The following is an 18,645-nucleotide window of genomic DNA, read 5'->3' as shown; positions in this document are numbered from 1 at the left end:
TTATAAGTTATTCAATTGATTAAATATTACATTTTAGGATATAGCTCAGTTTTTTCCCACATATGCCAGAATGGTGACTAAGAACACAGGGGGACATTTAACTTGTTTAAATATGTACTGCAATACACATTATCATTTTGATAAAAAGTAATGACTTTTTATCAAAAGTTTAAAAAATGTTATGAAAAAGATTTACAAGTTAGCAAATAACAAGCAGTGATACATCAAATAATTCAAGAAACCAACTTCAGTAATACAGATGTCTATTTTATTAAAAAAGTTACAAATATGTGGACTGCAGGGTCGTCTTACAAAATGACAAGAATGAAATCTATTGGAAAAATTTTACTTTTACAAATATTTATAGGTCATTGTTCAATGTTTGTACTTGTTATTCGAGATTTTTTAACTTTCATTGATAAAGTTACAGTACATTAGATCCATGATAATAGGTTACATGATTTTATTTGCCGAGCCCTACTGCAGTGATTTGAACAACTCCTAAACAGATGCCATAGTAAAGACGAGACATATATTGCATTTAATTTATTATCCTAATAAGCAACTTGACATGCAATCTATTGAGGAAGCTAAAATAACTTTTGGTCCCTTTTCTTAAAATGTGCTGGAGAAATCACCTTTAAATCACTTTCCCCTGACTCCTGTGATCCTAAGTGAATTCAAGTTAAATTTGCTGCTGAGGTCAGTGACAGAGCAAGAGAGCGAGAGAACAAGAACTATCCATAGGAAAGAAACACTGCATTTAAAAAAAAAAATTCGTCTGCAGAAAATTTAAATCATCATGAATTATTTGATTCCTTTAGAATTTCACAAAAGCTAATAAAAATGAACCACAATCACTTAACCTACTTTGAACTGAGCTTTTGGTTTTAAGTTTGGTATTAAAGTGCAAACTTAAATTAGGTATTCATTTCAAGCAGTTTATAAATAACTAAGTTTCAATTGCCTCCACCCTTACAATCTCACCATAAAATTCAAAATCTAAGATCAAGAGTCCACTTTGAGGGAATTCGATCAGGAATCAAATGCAACACGATTTTAAAAAAGGAAAACAAAGTTTAATTAATTTCTACACAATAATTAATGGTCATACTGACCAATAAATCACATGAATGTAGATATCACTTTATCTGAACATCACACACAATATAAATTTAAAATTGCCACACCCTTCCAAAAACCATCACTGCATATATTAGAGCTTTCCTTGACAAAGTTATTGAGCTATTATTATAGATCAAAAGTCTGGTTTTGGTTTCTTTGTTTTGTTTTATTTAGAAGCATGTTCAAATGACTAAAGCTGGGCTCCTAAAATCGAGAACTTTGGTGCAGTAGGTGAGCTGCAGTTACTAACTTCTGCGAATTAAAAGCACACAACTAAAACCAAGTAAAAACCCAACAACAAAATACTGTCAAACTTACAAAATTTTAAAATCATTGCTAGAAAAAGCGCTCATTGTCATGATGTTAGAACTGAATCACAAGATTACTCTCTATAAGTTTACTTTCTGTTTCTATACCTGTGTTATTGTTAAATGTTCAAGTATTCAGACAAAATGTGCTGATTAGGTAAACAACATGGAAGGCAATGGCTATTAGAAGCACATTTGCAAAAAGAATAAACAAAAACAAAGGAAAAAAACGCCCAGAGACTTGGCGCTATCTTCCCTCCTGTTACACAGATTTTTGTCTCTACTACAAACATGCTTCTTGAGAAATAACTAAAAAGCAATTGTGATAGTGCAAGAAAACTTTAACAAATATTGCTTTAAACTATTATTCAAAAAGACAAATATTAAGAACTACAAAGTGTATATGATTTTATTTGAATTTAATTTTACATGTGCAGAAGTCTACTAGATGTCACTTACAAGCCTGACAGGCAAAGCTGAGCTATCTCTGTTTAGGTATACAATTAATTTACCATGGATACAATATCCCTTTTCAAAGGCATTGCTAAGTAGGTCATAACTAAATTTAGAACTTCACAGAAAGGAAAATGTTACTGCTGCAATTTGATGCTGTAAATGAGATTAACACATGTGAAAACCTAATGGAATCAAATGCTTAACTCTTAAGCTAAATGCGCTACAGTCAATTTCAAATATCAACCATAAGTTTCAGAACATGTTAACACAAAAACACATCACAAACTGCACTTGAAGAAAAGGGATAGTCCATCCACACAGGTAAAATGTGATCTTTAGTTTCTTTTTACAACACTGCCACACGTAAACAAAGTCTGAAAGTATTAACCAATCACTTAAAGGAGAAAGATTTTACAAATAGAATGAAGCACTGGTGCGAGGTAATATACAGAAGTAACCATTTGTTTAAGGCTCAATTTTTTTCTCCATTATAACTTTCTTTTAAAAGGCATTGAGTAGGTAATACTGAGCTTGAGTATTTAATAAATACAAGTTGAGAAACTGATTAAAGAAATCAATTAAAATATTAAAAATTAATTCTTGCGTATTAGCCATCATTAAGAACTTAGAAAGCTACAAAAGGACTGATTGATAAAGAACAGATTTTAAACATATGGTAAACGTGCTAAGCAATCCTGTTTAAGGTCAATGGATCTTGAAGGCCAAAGACCTTATGCACTTAATCAGATGTATGGCAACATGCTGTAATAGAGACAGGTTTACCAAGGCTCAGTTCTGCAACCCAGGTTGTAAAGTTCTCCAAAGCAGCATCTGTGCAAATTTCCTCTGAGTTTTATCTGCAATTAAGATAAAAATATCATAAAAATGCAGAAATATAGATTACAGTTTAAAATGAGAACACTGACAACAGATCTCTATACACATGCAAGTGGTACCAAAATCGTAAAGTGGAATTTCACTGTGTTCCTCATAAATTTAAGTAAAAATAATCTTCTGCAGTTCAAGAGTCAGTAAATTATAGCAACACTATAATGATGCATTGGATGAAATACATACTTCGTTGAATAAAGTATACAATATTTAAATTCTTACATGTTTAAAAGATGTTAATAGAATAAAAGTGGCGAATGTTACTTCTACTTTGATCTTTTCATATTTTTAATGGGAAATAGTATTAAATGTATAGTGATTATGAACTAACTTGATAATATGCAAAAGTTCAAAAAATTTTTGCATTAAAAGAAGTTGTTAATCAGGACATTGGTTATTTAAGCTTAGGAAAGTCAGTTTGCTCATCATGAAAATAAGGATAAAATTCTTTCCTGACAGGGTTGTGGTAATAAATATCACATAAGGCACTATGTGAAAGCACTTTGTGTGTCAATGTCAGGTAATTTTTTCATTTCTCAACTATGTTTAAATTTCTAGAGGAACAGGATTATGTCTTTGATATCCAAATTAAAGACCTTTATATTTTTATTTTGAAACCCATTTGCATTTTTATACCTATTTGAACACAACAGTATTTCATTCTATATGTAATTCATTGTGAGGATTTTTCAGTAATTCAAACTGGACTTTCCTCAATTAATATGAATTAATAAGTTGACTATAAATTTTAATCCACACTTTTCAAAATAAGCAATTACAAAGAGTTGGGGATTTTCAAATATGAATATGTCTCAAATAGGGAAAACTTGGATGATTTAATAATTCAGGTATTCTCTGAAATAAAATTGAGGAAATAGTAATTATTTCTAGCCAAAATAAACACTAAGAATACAAATCAGCTTATTAACCATAATCTACATTAAATAAAAGGCGATATATGTGATATTTCTCACTCTCTAAAAACCTGGTTAACATTTGGTCTACCCACATTCCATAGGATGAGAATACTCCAGTGAAATCAAGAGACACAAATAAATCCCAGGTCAGATTCAACAATATTAATACAAGGCATACTATTAGAAGTATTAATACCTACTACTTTTCAAGAGAGTATTACATTTTAATGCTCTGCAGTAATAAATCCTGAGGCAAAAGCATGCATTAAGAGAAAAACGACAGTCCGTCTAAGATTAGAAGTACACAGAACGCAAATGTTACTGCTCCATACTGTGAAAGCAAACTTTCCAGTGTACCAAAACTCTCATTCATTTAAAAAACATTCCAGAAGCTTTGAAGGCAGCTGGTCAAAGTCATACTTTTTAACTCTCAGGATATCACATCTAGACACACTGCAGAAGTATAACTTGCTGCTTGTGAGATAGAACACAAGTGATCCTTGTCCTCACTCTCAACTTTCCAGCCAGACATGCAACAAATCTGAACTGTGGAGGCTTCTGCTCAAATTCTTGCTTGACTGGTTTCACTTTTCCACTTTCTTCTAATTAGATTTTGTTATGAAAGAGAGAGAGGAAAGAAAAAAAAAAAAAAGAAATCCCAAACAGTCCAAACCTTTTGCTCAGGAAATTATGAAATAGGGTCTCCCAAGTGGGGTAAATCGGTACACGAGAACAGCAAACATAGAGCTGACAGAACAAAGATCATTATTTATGTCAGCATGAAGAAAAAGGGAGACTCCTGATTCAAGACCAACACATCATTTCACGTGGCAGCAGAATGCCTGGGATATTAACAAAGGCTCCTGAAAGGCTTAGCAGTTTATGAGTGTCTTTTTAGCTTAGCTGGATTTAGCATTTCTAAATACAGTGGTATTTACTACCATTCTTTTTAGCAAAAATAAATGTGTACTCATAATCAATTTTAATTTTTTCCAGTTTTATACATATGATATTCTGGGGACTTAACCAAAGGAGCTTTTTAAAAACTACATTTTGCTTCACATTTTTTACTTGGCATGTTCGTATCCCATTTAAATATTAGTTATATTAACAAAGCACTAGGCTAGAATTCTGTTGACAGTTAATATTTCTGTTAAATATCTTGTTTGTTTCTCCACTGTAACGAGTAACACTGATGAAGCTTCTTAGGGGGTGAAGTTAGAGAACTAGGGTCAAACACAGAGAGCAGAAGCTGAACCTATGGCATAGAATATGCAAATGAAAGGGGACCTGTGCTTCAAGGAGAACATGCACCCTGAAAATTTACAGTAAACCCAGGGTAGAAAGAAAAAACTATTTTTCTTACATCCTAGACCTAAAATCTCTAAGTTTAAATTAATATGATGAATTCAATTCTGAGATTTCAAATAATATGACCATGCCCACTGACAATAAGCAGCAATGTGAGCCCAATGATCTGATCCCAGGTGCTAACTTTGAATTAAACAGGTAGGGGACTGTTCCCTTCCACCCTAAATTGCTTTTTCTGAATCCTATATTCCTAAGACTGTGGCTAATCAAAGGAATTTGGGAGTATGTTTTTAGTAGGATAAATTTTTCCAACAGCTGACAGGATTTAAGTTTTTCTTGGTTATAGTTATCTTCTGGATTTTAGAATTCCACTGTGAAGTAATCCCACGAGGAGAATCTTTCCTGAAGTATGGCTAGAATACGTCCTCAGTGGCAATTCTCCAACTCCATGATGCAATTTTTGTTAATTCTACTGATGGTTCATTCTAAGATATAGAGGTAAAAGAGTAAAAGTGAATGGCTCAAATGCATTTCATTCTGCAATAAAAGCCTAATCTTGAGGTTAAAAGGAAACAAAGCAGGAACAGATATACAGTCATTCTAGTCACCAGACACCTCGACACCTAGAACAGGTCTAACTAGGCACCTATCCACTTTGAACAGTCCCAAACCATGAGCCCTGTAAATGTCAGTGAAGGTCTGGGAGAAGTAGAGGGCAGAAAGGACGAGGCAACTCTCTTCTCTCCTTTACCCCAGGTCCACTGCAGGTCTGTGTGTACCCTAGTACACACTCCCCCACAGCTGCCATGTTACAGGCTCCATTTTGGCTCATTATGTGAGTTGGATGACAAACAAGCATTTAGATAAGCATTTAGATAAGCTTAGGTATTTTCTCTACAGTGACATGCAAGATGTGGGGGTGCGGGGAGGAAGTATCTATCTGAAACTGTAACTTCAGCAACAGAATTCCACCCTGGTGTTTTACTAATATGATTAATACTTAACTTGGACATGAAAATGCCAGCATTTTAAGTATACAATGTGATTTAATTTTCATGATGTCCCCCTCACGTCTGCTAAATCCCCAGCATGTCATATCTAATTAAAAGGTGGAAAAAAGATTTGAAACAATTCTGATTCCACACACTTATTTTAAACAGCTGGAAATGCTAATTGATTTCACTGTGTTTAGAAATAGTAAGGCCAGCTAGACTAAAATGACATTCATAGATGGTTCAGCCTTTCAGGAGCCTTTGTTAACATCCTGGACATTCTGCTGCCACGTGAAATGATGTGCTAGTCTTGAATCAAGAATCTCCCTTTTTCTTCTGGCTGACATATATAATGAACTGAGGCCGACATAAATAATGATCTTTGTTCTTTCAGTTTGATTCCTGGTGTTTGGTACTCTTATGCACCACTTACTCTCGTTGGGAGAACCTGTTCATAATACAGAGAAAAATACGATAAAATCCTGCAGACCTTCTAACTGTAGTGAAGAACACCTTTTTATATTCCTGTTTTTTCTTAATAAAAAAAAAAAACAAAACAGTAACTTCTGTCAATACTGGACTGAGATATAGGGATCCTTGAAAAAATAATCTTAAAAAAAAAAAAAAACCCTATATGCCAGTATTTACCAAAAGCTCACATTTTAGGAATAACTTTACTTCCCACTTTTCAGGGAATTAACAGAATATTTTTAGGATATTATTTTGCTTCTTTTTTGCATTCCTTCTGTTTTGAAACCGCCTCTACCCTTCCCCCATCTACTCAAATCCTCCCCATTCTTCAAGGCCTAACTGAAATGCTACTGCTTCCCAGTTCCTCTAAATCAGTGCTTCTTAACCAGGGCAATTTTGCCCTCCAGGAGATACTTGGCGATGTCTGGAAATATTTCTGTTCACCACAACAGAGGGATGGAGGAAATACTCCTGGCATCTGATAGGTAGAGGCCAAGGATGCTACTAAACATTCTGCAATGCACAGAATGCAATGCTTCCTACAACAAAGAACCCTGAATGTTGAGCAACCTGCTCTAACTTTGGTCTCTCCATTCCCTAAACCCCCACAGCACTGTGATTTACTTCTGTTATAGTATTATAAGATGGTTAAGAAAACACTAATCATTCTCAACAACAGTATATCACAACAGCCAAATGTTAACTCTTTACATCAATAGAAAGGAGCTACGATATAGTTAACAAAATCAAGATAAGGCTGCAACACTGTATCACAGTAATGAAGTCCTTCAAAGCACTTGATGGCAGGCTCCTCAGGTCAGTAAGGAAAGCAGCCATGAAAGCAGCACGTAAGGAATCTGGCACTGCTTCCAAACTTACACTGAGATTACTGCCAATGGGAGGGTGAAAGGTGGGGAAACCATCCTGGGAGACGTGCAGATAAACAGGTGTTGGGCAGGAGACTGGTGACTCCAATTGAAGGGTGATAAGAAACAAATGTGAGGTATTATCAGAAGTAATTCTTAGAGCATTAATAAACTTTCCCTTTCAATTAAAGAGAAAACTATTTACAACAATCAGTCCTTCTGACTTATCTGAGTCTTACTATCTCTAATGTGGACAAGGTTCTCTTCTAAACATTAAGGACAAACATTTCTCAAATCACCTTTACTTGTCAAAGTTTATCTTCAATCTAGATCTGGGACTGATGGACCTCAGAGCTCTGTGACTCAAGCTACAGGACTCAGAATCCATCACCTACTTTTTAAAAATAAATAGTAAGCAAGAACAAACTTTATGGACCTCTGATTACAGATAACCTAACCACATCAGTTCAATCATATTTGATAGCAAAAAACTGCACTGCATATAGTGTTTTGTTCTAAAAGATCTTGGTCAGGGGACACCCTGTAACATTTTTAGAAATCCAGCTGATTAGATTTCAAGGCTCACACCTTTAATTGTGTATTCTGCTTATAAAAAACAAACAAAAACTACCCAGGCAACTTAATCCATTATTATAAAAGAAGCAATTATTGATACTATTATTTTCTGATTTTAGTACTTTAGTTAACAAATACAAACATAGTTTGCTTGAGATATTAAAAAGTCTATTTAATTATTCCTGTAGGTAATTAAACAGATTAAAAGTAATTTAGATCACAAAAGCTGCAAAATAAAATAAACTCAGAAATAACTCAGAATAAGAAAGCTTTAAACATAGCTTTATACATCATTCATTTGCCAACTTGACTAAGACAGTGGCCCTCCACATGTATGAAATCCATTTTATTGTTTCCTTCCAATAGCTGTCTGCAATAATTATGGGGGAAAAATTGGGAATGTTTTGCAGGAGCTGGTTAATTTTTTATAAAGATGATAAAACTAAAATGCATACAACATGTTATTTGCCTGGTTAAAAATGTCAGAGAAGTAGAGCATAATGGTAAAGATGCAACACCACACACAACTTGTTCGAACTTGAAGCTGGCTTGAGATTTAAGAAGAGACAATGTGGAAACAAGAACACTGGACTCAGTCACCTACATACTGCCTCAAAAAACTATATTGCAAGTATGATGTTATCAACAAAACATACACTGGGCTACAGTCTGCAGAGTGACACCATATGATAACAGATGGAGCTAGGTATAAGACAACAAATGTGTTTTCATCACATTCTGGTATGCTCAAAAGTTGATGAGTGAAAGCATTTTGAATAATAAAGCACCGTTGTCATCCTTCATTTTCAAAGATGACACTAGCTGACAGGAAATCTTGTCTGAAAAAATAAATTAGGGACCGTTAGTCTTTTCTCCAGGGAGCACATATAAAGCCAGACCTTTGATTAGGAATCATTTGTGTGATCTGAAATGGCTGTTGCCATTTGCAACACTGCCTCTTAGACTTGAGGTCAGTCTTGGCTCAAAACAATCAATTCCATTCCTGATATTGTCTGGCTAGTCTGGCATTTTCTGCAGTTTCTCAGTCATCCAGGATATTGGTTGTCTTATCTTATTATCTAGGTATTATTGCCTAAGTGAGACTATCTGCCTAATTACAATCTAGATGAAAAGATCGTGATATGAATAAAGTTATCTTATTTTAAATGATCGGTAAGTTTTATAGAACCTTACTTTTCAAAAACTGCATTCATTTAAAAAACACCTTTTTTAAGTTATTTAGCCCAATGAGAGGTTTGATGATTTTGCCATTGTTCTTATTAACTCCATTATTTATTAAGCTGAATATAAGTGTTTCCTGGGCTTGGAGTTGTCCATTCTAAACACACTGCAGATGATCTCACCGGTCTCTCATCTGGACCATGTTATTCATAATGAGTCAAGGTACGCTGTGGCATTGTAGTTTGTTATTATCAGAGGTCGCTTAAGTCTCTCCAGTGCAACATACATATGAACTTGATTAAATGATCGTTCTGCTAAATCTAGCACTTGGGTGATTAGTAAATTGATGATTTCAATTAAAGCAGCTCTCCAGCTCATGATAGAAAAGCACAGAAAACACAAAACTAATCATCTTCTCAAGTTATTACTGGATGTTCTCCCACGCACTTTGAATGCTAAATCACCCAAACAGGGAAAATTATCTTTTAACTCACCCCACCCCAAAGGAATGTTACAGATCAGAAAGAGAACAGTAAACTCACTTTAAAAAACGAATCTTGGTACTGGGAGTACAGACAGTTTCTTACCTTCATTTTACTGACCTGTCTCTCTTTTAATTATCTATATTGAATGTTGATTATTTTGTGCTAATGGAAATGTTTTGTTTCAAAAATAAAGAAATTTAAGGTACCACATGTATTAATATTAAGCTTTTTGTTATACTTGATCAAAAACATAAGGTTCCATCAACAACTAACCTGCTCGGTATGGCCATGATTGAGGTTATCTTTTTATTTTTTACTGGACAACGCAAGTTGTACAACATTGATCTTGCTTCTCGGGTAGGGAAGAATAGTTCATTTGCCTGACGATCTCAGCAAAAAGTTCATCCACCATTGATTTACTTTTTGCCGATGTCTCCATGAAAGGACAGCCCCATTCTTGAGCCAGAGCTCTGCCTTCTGAAGACATAACCTCTCTTTCTGGTTCCAGATCCACTTTATTTCCTACTAGGATCAGTGGGACTTTTTCATATCTCTTCACTCTGACAATTTGATCTCTCATTGGCTTGATATCCTATGTAAACAATCACAAAGAGAAAGAAAAAAATTACGCTGTTTGCATAACCATAAAAGAAATATTGCAATATCCCAAGAAGTCATCCTTCAGTGAGTAGAGAAAGCTGAATCCACAATAAAACCACACACCCAAATGGAGAAAATGTCACTTTCTCCATTGAAGTAGGAATAGATATTTTCCACAGGCCCTCCTGCTGGATTTGTCAAGAATATAAAATGTAGGTTGAACAATAACTTTAGGCCTCATTTAGTCACTTCTTTCCCTCAGTCGACACTGATTTCAAAAGCAAATCCCCAAATATGATGAATCCAAAAGGGTGTTTGGCCATGTCCTTAAACATGCCAGCTTGTCATCACTCCTGGTAACACCTGTTACCCCAGCACAGGATTGCAGCATCTATGCATTCCTAGCCATTTAGCAAGAGCACTTGAGAGAAAGTGTTTTAGGTGGGAAGAAAAACACAGCCTTGTGCCTAGAAGACCAAACACACTTCAGTATTTCGTTTTAAATGTAATGGTATGCCTTGATCCTTAAAATACCCTTCAGTATTAGAAGTTACTGTACACTAGTGAGCAGCTCCTGGGAGGGACAATGCCGAGGAGGGGGACAGATTTGGGCTGGAAGAAGTCAAATTTTCCTTTGCCTATGTTCGGGTATATTATGTGAATTTTCTCCCTCGTATATATTACTTTTTCTAAGTAATTACAACTAATTACAAAAGATAAGAGCCTTAGCAATTCTCTAGGAGGGTCAATTTTCAAGGGGTAGTATCGATTTAAGACAATGTAATAATAGTATAGTTAGTGTAATTTACCAATACATTGCACTTCTTGAAATTTTTTGTAAATAGCTTGAAAAGTTTGACTTAAATATAACACATGTGCTTAATCTGAACAGTTACAGCACACAGAATTTACATGCAGGATGAAGGAAAAAGAAGGGACTGAAAATTTACAAAAACATACAGCTGATAGTTGCAACAATTTTGTTGGATCACGTATCAATTCAGTCTTCTCGGTTAAGCTTCTTTCTCCTGTGTCCTTATAGAAACAAGTTCAGCCGAGAATCCAAACTGATGGCATTTGGGTTTAAAAGAGTTTTAAGTCTCTACTGAAATAATGGAAGTTTTTCATTCCCTATGTATGTGTATAAAAGAAGTAGCTATAATGGATATCTTATGAAAAACCCTTCAAAAGACTGCCAGCCTGAAGAGAGTCAGCTAATAGAATAACAAATGTCCCAAGGATCCTGTAGAAAGAAAACGTCTGTCAAATAGCACCTTTAGCACATTGGTACTTTCTGGACAAAAATGCTTTTGTAACAGTTGTGCTTTGGAATTTAAGTCTGCATAAAATGAACTTTAGTCTGGTCAGAGCAACTTTGATTAATGTACCCATTACTTATCTTTAAAAGAAAAAAAGAAACCCTGAAGTTGCTACATCAGGTCACTGGGAAAGTTCATTTTAAGATAAAATACTAAGAAAAGTGAAATTAGCACAATGGCTTGGCTAAAGCACTTAATGTCTCTTAAGTAAGCAACATTAAGTGCATACCTTTAAATGCAGGAAAAAAAAATATCCATTTCCTAAATCAATGAAAGTCAATATAATGGGTCAATATGAGGTTATTTATTTTCAAGGAATAAATAGCAACATTTATTGCATCTCTTAAAATAATGTTAAACCTCCAGTCTGTCTCCCAGTGAAGGACACGACAGATCTTTCCAGAGAAACTGGACCAGCACCTAGCCGGGGGTTAAAAATCTGCACTTGTTCCGTGTTCCCAGATCCACATATTTTCTATATAGTCAATGTTATCAGAATCAATTTGGCTGAACTGAAAAAAAAAAAAGAGAGAGAGTCATTCTAGATTTTTGTTTGTTATTAATTTTAGATACTAGTCTTTTCAATTACTAACTTCCCTTCACACGCTCCAAGTAAGTAGAGTACCTAGAAGGCAGGTCTTGAGTTCATCATCTTGTAGCCCTAAGATTTAGAAATCTGGTTGAGAGACTTGGGTGAGAACAAAAAGGGGGAGGGCGAAGCAGACGCAGAGGAATTTATCTGTGGAACAGATAATCGTTTCCAAATAATTTTCCCTACAAAGTGCTCTATTTGCCCGAGATTATCTTTTAAATGTTGTTTGCCTGAGTACCTTAACGAAGGCTTGTGGACTTGAACAAGCAACTTCAGAAGGCTATAGTCCAGGCTAAACATACACAAGCTGACATTTCTTTTTTCACTTCTCTTTCACTTAAAAATAACTTTAAAACATTTGTTGACGGTTGCGACTTTAGTCTTCTCTACAGTAACAACTGGATACTTTTCCGTGCCAGGAGTAACCTCAAAAATGCGCCATGTCCAACTTTCAAAAGCAAAACAGTCATTTACGCACGGTGCAAGCAAACCAGAAGTAAATGTAGGATTACCACACCCCCTTCTTACAAATCTTAAGACTTGGTTTGGTTACCTGAAAAGACTGTTGATTAACCAGACTGTAAACCAGGATGAAACCTTGGCCGTTTTTGATGTAGAGATCTCTCATGGAAGCAAACTGCTCAGTTCCTGCGGTGTCCAGAATTTCCAGCACGGAGGGGGAAGAGTCCACTTCGATCTCTTTGCGGTAGAAATCTTCAATGGTGGGGTCATATTTCTCAATGAAAGTCCCAGTGACAAACTGCACAGTCAGGGCGGATTTGCCAACCCCTCCGCTCCCTAACACCACTACCTTGTATTCCCTCATTGAGTCTCACCTTCACCAACTCCTACCAAAGGGAGGGAAAAATAACACCCCGCTCGCTGCGGCGCGGCTTGGAGAGGCGGAAGGTGGGCGGAAATCTGCGAACCCGGGAGGAGAGTGCAGAGGAGCCGAGGGCCCGACGGGGGAAGAAGAGGAAGTTAAAGGAGGGGGAGGGGAAAGAGCGAAGTGTCGGGGTGGGTGGGGATGGGATGGTAATGCCCTTCCTATAGGAACTGAAGCCCAGGCAGGGGGCGTGGGGAAAGGGCGAGCCCTGAGCAGCCCGGAGGAGGGCGGGGGGAGGCGAGACGCGCCCCGCGAAGGGAGGTGGGGGGGGGGGGTGACGCCGCAGGACCGACGGGGACCCCCGCGGGAAGACAGGCGTCCAAGGAGCCCGCGGCCGGGGGCTGCCCCGCACCCCTCCTTCGCCCTTCACACAAAGGGGCCCAGGGACCCCGCTTCCTGCTCGCGCCGCCTAGCCGGCCCGGGCCTGTGGGCTCCGCTCCAGTCGCTGTCGCCCGGGCGGGTCTCTGGGCCGCGGCTCCCGCGGGTGTCGTCTGGCCTGTGAAGCGGGGGAGAAGGCGCGCGTTACCAGCTTGACCCCCCGCCCCAGCCGGGCAGCCCGGCCGGCCGCCTCCCGCGGCTCCCACCCGGACCCGGCCGCCACCGCCGCCTCTTACCCTGCCGTCCGCACCCGCCCGGCCGCCCGGGAAACTCTGTCACGCCAAGGCCATGGCGAGAGGCCGGTTCCTCGGTCTCACCGCCTCCCCTGCGCTACCGCTCGCAGAGGGGAAAGGGGCGGGGGCCGTCCGGCGGCGACGGCCGCTGGGACTCCAAGCGAACCCACCTCTTTTTTTTCCTCACCCCCCCACCCCCCCCCCCAGCACACACCCGGAAGGGTTTCCCTGACACACTGGTTGAGGTGCCCCAGTTCCCCGAGACTGGACAGGATCACTTCCGGTGGGGAAAGTCCCACCTCTCTGGGGCGAGCCGGGTGGCGCTGGGGCCGCGCCCTGCTGGGCGAGACGGCGGGGACGGTTTCGGGTCGGGGCTACGGCCTTGGCAAAGGGCCTCTCTTGGGACCTCCGGAGTCTCCTTTTTCCGCTCGGTCGCCCGCAGCTGCTGTTTCTGCTGCTGATGCTGCGGACAGTCCCACCCCGACCTCGCGGAAGCCCCTCCGCGTCTCAGAGGACCCCAGCCCGGCCTGAAGAGTCGATTGGCTTGGGGCGGATCTGACGACCCGGAGCACAAGCCAAACATCCCCGGACTAGAAGCGGCAGGGAAAATAAAACAGCCAAGAAAGTGGATTCTCTTTGCTGATCTTCCTTCCACTTGGTATTTTTCGAAGGAACGCGTGCAAAGTAGCCTTCGACTTCACTAATGGTTCTGATTTCCTCTGTGGTGTGTTTTCTTTAGCCGTGCTGACAAATAATTGAACACACACACACACACACACACACACACACACACACAGGGTACTTTATCACCTGGCAAATCTGCCTTGTCTCCACCAGCAAATGCCAGAGTCGCTCCTTTCTTTTTTATCACCAGGCTCAAAAAAACAACAGGATTAGAAGTAGACTTTATTAAGGTACTCTAACTCAGTTTTGCCTCTTTTTTGATTCCAACCGCTACGCAGCAGGGAAGCGTGGATTGGCAATTGTTTAGGCCAGCAGACTAACTCTTTTCATTATCTTGTAAGGCACAGCAATTTGCATGACTGGCTCTCCCAAGTTAAAGTTTGTTTTAATGACCATCCTTCATAATCTTTGAAATTCAAATCAAAGGACTCTAAGGTTAAACACACTAAGTTTCTATTTTTAGATAAAATTATTCCTTCTTACATATCTTTCCCTCTGCTTTCTATTTGTAAACTTTGTGTCACATCCACAGAGCCCCGGGTTCAGAAGCCTAGATTATATTTTAGGCACGTCACTCCTTTTTTGACTCGGGCATGCACCCAGAAACCTGAAAGAGTAAGTAGCCAGTGGAGTTAAAAATGACCTCAAACCCCCCTTGCAAGCCCTAATGGCCCAACTGTATAAAAAGAGATTACCAAGCCCCAATTGTTAGATATTAGAAAACAAGCAAATTAGTGTGAAGTCCTGATATGTCTCTCCAGTACTCCCCAATGTCACTTACAGTATCCAAAGGACAGTTCAGTTCAGTTTCTTCTCAGCCTAGGGCTGGTGTAATCTGTCCCGCGAAGTCTCCAGCTCTGGCTCCAGCTGGCCCGAGTCCCGCCTGATATCTGAGGCACTGCCCTCTGCTGGAAGAGGTTTGGTCTGTGAATTATGAGTTTCCTCATAAATCACTGCTGTTTTCACACGTGCTGTTGCCTGATTTGGAGCTCTGCTGCCCATCCTTGTCTGTTTCCAGACAGTCTGGGGGTGGGGGGACCCAGAGCCCTTCCCCAGCCCTGCTTGTAACAGGGAAATTCCTCTTCTGATCTCACAATCAGTGCTGAGCAATTGCCTCAAGTCTCTGCTGTTACTAAACTGTCAAAACAGGGTGGCCCTCTTGCTAAGGTGGCTTCACCTGTTGACAACTCTAATATCTCTGAACTTGTTGGCTACAGTATTGTAGAGAATTGTTCCTCTACTCAAGGAAACATACTCCTCCCTTCGGTGCAGAGTCTGTTTGGGTCACTCTCATCGACACTGTCATTGTCACTGTCAACTACAGAGTTGACAAATGTCACACAGCCTGAAGATCCTTCTAAACTTTCTTAGGAAGGTTATTCATTACAGTGTTTAGGAAAGTAAACAATTGGAAGTAACTTACACATCCTTCAATAGATAATTTAAAAAATAATGTGTATATACACAAAAAATAGGATACTGTGCAGCTATTAAAAAGAGAAAAGTATATTTGTAAATGCTGATATGAAAAGATGGCCAAGATATATTGTAAGGATGAAAAAAAAGCAAGATACTAAACAAATACATGTGTGCTCAGTCGCTTCTGTTGTGTCTGACTCTTTTCGACCCTATGGACTTGTAGCCCACCAGGCTCCTCTGTCCATGGGATTCTATAGGCTAGAATACTGGAGTGGGTTGTCATGCCCTCCTCCAGGGGATCTTCCCAACCCAGGGACTGAACCTGCGTTTCCTTTGCTTTCCGCATTGCAGGCAGATTCTTTACCACTGAGCCACCAGGGACAAATAGGTAGTTGCCCCCATTTGTGTAAAATATGTGGGAGTGGTGCAACATATAGTTATATAGCCATTAAAACCTGAAAGTCATTCATTATTAGTGAAGGATATTGTGAAAGGATTTTCATTTCCGTGTGTCATTTTAATTTTAAAACAGTAATCAGGTATTCTTGGAGGGGGGAAGGAATAAATATAATTTCATAATATTTTAAAGGAGAAAAAAATTTGTTGATCATCCGTTCCTCAAAACTAAACCAAACCCAATATCCTAACTGTCTAGGGGTCAGTGGACAGGCCTGCCCCATTTAAACTCCCTCCTCCTGCTCCTCCTGTCCTCTCCAAACATCTCTATACTTAGAAAAGTATTTTCACATACATTATCTCATTAGACTCCAGTTGTTCACCAGTTTACTTTTATTAGGCAATGAGAATATAAAGACTAGTGACAAGAGCACAGCTTGGCAGTTGAGAGCCAAGGGCTCCAAATTGAGGGGGCCAAGCAATTAAAATAGCAGTTCCCCCACTTCCTAGCTGTGGGACCTCAAGCAAGTGATTTCACCTGAGCCTCAAATGCCTTACCTACAAAATGGAGCTAATCATTAAGTGTGAGACTATAATGAATTATTATATGCAAAATGCTTAGCACAGTCCCTTGCTCATTATGAAACTTCAATAAATGCTAGCTATTAGGTTTTTTTTTCAAGATTTAATAAAATGTTTTTCTTAAAAAAAAAAAAAAAAAACAGTGAACATGGAGAAGAAAACAAAACTTACAAGTCCAAGTATCTCCAAATGGGACAAAAATAGTAATTCAGTTACTTTTTCCAAAAGCATTTATTGTTAAAGGCCTTTTGTGTTTCCTTTTGGGGCAAAATGTTTATATGCTAGTATAGCTATCAATCCATCTTCTATGTGTGTTCTTAAAGTAATCTTACTACACACACCATTCTGCACCTTGCTTTTTCCACTTACCATATCTTGGTGATTTTTCCATTTCAGAACATATGGACCCACTTCAGTTTTTTTTAATGGCTGAACCATAAATTAGTCAACCAGTTTCCTATTAAACAATGCTGGTTGCTTCTAGTTCTTTGCACTGAACATCTTGCATGTGTTCTTGCCAGTTTAATGTTTAGGGTGAATTTCCAGTAGCTCAGTAATGGAAACAAAGTGTACTTGCATTAAAATTCTTCTCATAAATATTACCAAATTGTCCTTCAAAGAGATCACAAGTAATTCACATTTCCTGTGAATGCAGTGTGACCAACACAGAAACATATCTGTTTCTTTATAACCTTGCCCTAGGCATTATTAATTGTAGTATTTTATAACTATTGTTACTTGCTTTAGGGTATTTTCCAGACTAACAAATACAGGCTAGTGTTACAGAAGGAATTTGGGTGTCAAAGTCAGACAGTCCTAACATTGCCCTTTGCCAGCTAGATCTCGATTCCCTTATTTATAAAGCTGGGCATAATAGCAGTATCTAACTCATAGGGCTCCTCTGAAGAATAAATGAGTCAATCCATTAAAAGCTCTTAGCCTTCCAAACACTAACTGCTCAATAAATGTAACTGCGCAAATAATAACTTTCCACTCCCAAGGCTCAAAGTCGGGAGGAGGGGTCACTTCTCCCAAGAGTGTGCCCCTGAGATTTAGAACTTTTGCTTTAATTCTGTATGAATCTCTACTCCAAAGTAACTATTGCTGGGGGAATCATTTTCAAGAACATAGCCGATTTTTACCACAGCCAAGAAATCTTAGAGTATAAACTGTATGCAGTGTATGTAAGTTACAGGTACATAATCTCATTTTTATGCAATTAGCTTGGCACAGGTTTAAAGTGTTAAACAGTTTGCTTCAGGCACTAGTTGTTCATTTCTCTTATTCCTCACTTTTAGTTTATACTTCCTTCCGTGGTGATTGCTGGAGTCATTAACTCTTCTCGTTAATTGAACCCTCTCACTTTCCAGGTCCTGGGTGGTGGGGGTAGGGGGAAAGACCAAGCCATGTTCTATCCACCTTGCAGGCTCTTCTCTTTTGCTTGAAGTTGCCTTTGAGTTAAACTGCAGAAGGCGGAGTCGGTAGTGTCTTTGGTCTTTGCCTACAGAAATCTTCAGCAGAGAATTGCCTCTTCTTATTTCAGTGTTTTCGGGAGGCCTCTTGCTATCAGATTGTCCTGGGTTCTTTCCAGCCTCAAAGATTCCAATCTTCTTTTTAAAATCTTGCCTCCAGCTACACCACCTGTTAGTTCTGCATGTCAGTCCCCGCCGGGTACACACAGAATCCATTTTATACCTTTGTTATCTTTTCCTCGTTATTAAAAAATGCTTTGGTAAAACATTTTAAAAAAAAATTTAAAGGCCATTCCACTAGCCAAAGAAAAAAATCACCATTATATTTTAATGCCATTCATATATTTTTTTCCTCTGAGAATGAAATAATACTTTTTAAACTAAGAATGGGGTCATATAATTTGGCAAGCTTCTGCTTTTACTTACTAAATCTTCATGTCTGTGTAAAGTATTAAAAATGCTCATGTACTCCTCATAGCCTGAGTATGTCTTTTCCCTTCTACC

At 38.6% G+C, this 18,645-nt stretch overlaps 1 protein-coding gene across 4 annotated transcripts; it reads right to left on the bottom strand.

Annotated features, from left to right (window-relative positions):
• Positions 1–246: 246 nt before the first annotated feature.
• Positions 247–15,194, bottom strand: RAP2C (RAP2C, member of RAS oncogene family). 4 transcript variants are annotated; one of them, XM_086387586.1, is made up of 5 exons: positions 15,054–15,125; positions 14,399–14,463; positions 12,645–13,473; positions 9,854–10,172; positions 247–2,746 (listed from the first exon to the last, which is right to left on the bottom strand). In XM_086387586.1, exons 3-4 carry the CDS (start codon positions 12,915–12,917, stop codon positions 9,894–9,896), a joined length of 552 nt encoding a protein of 183 aa, XP_086243712.1. In that variant the 5' UTR covers positions 12,918–13,473; positions 14,399–14,463; positions 15,054–15,125; the 3' UTR covers positions 247–2,746; positions 9,854–9,893. The 4 variants fall into 4 exon arrangements, with proteins under 4 accessions (XP_086243712.1, XP_086243711.1, XP_086243709.1 ...); XM_086387585.1 differs by lacking the exon at positions 14,399–14,463 and having other exon boundaries at positions 15,054–15,173; XM_086387583.1 differs by lacking the exons at positions 14,399–14,463; positions 15,054–15,125 and adding an exon at positions 13,592–13,805.
• Positions 15,195–18,645: the final 3,451 nt, after the last annotated feature.

Source organism: Bos grunniens, chromosome X (genome assembly GCF_055505025.1).
Source record: "Bos grunniens cultivar Pamir isolate PY7600 chromosome X, Bosgru_T2T1.0, whole genome shotgun sequence".
NCBI classification, from domain to species: Eukaryota; Metazoa; Chordata; class Mammalia; order Artiodactyla; family Bovidae; genus Bos; species Bos grunniens.
This window is presented reverse-complemented; position numbering and strand designations above follow the sequence as displayed.

Excerpts from the sequence above, each read along its gene's own strand:
- RAP2C (XM_086387585.1), bottom strand. The coding sequence starts at position 12,917 with ATGAGGGAATACAAGGTAGTGGTGTTAGGGAGCGGAGGGGTTGGCAAA. Across the intron at positions 10,173-12,644 it reads TTAATCAACAGTCTTTTCAG|GATATCAAGCCAATGAGAGA; the intron begins GTAACCAAACCA and ends TTGTTTACATAG.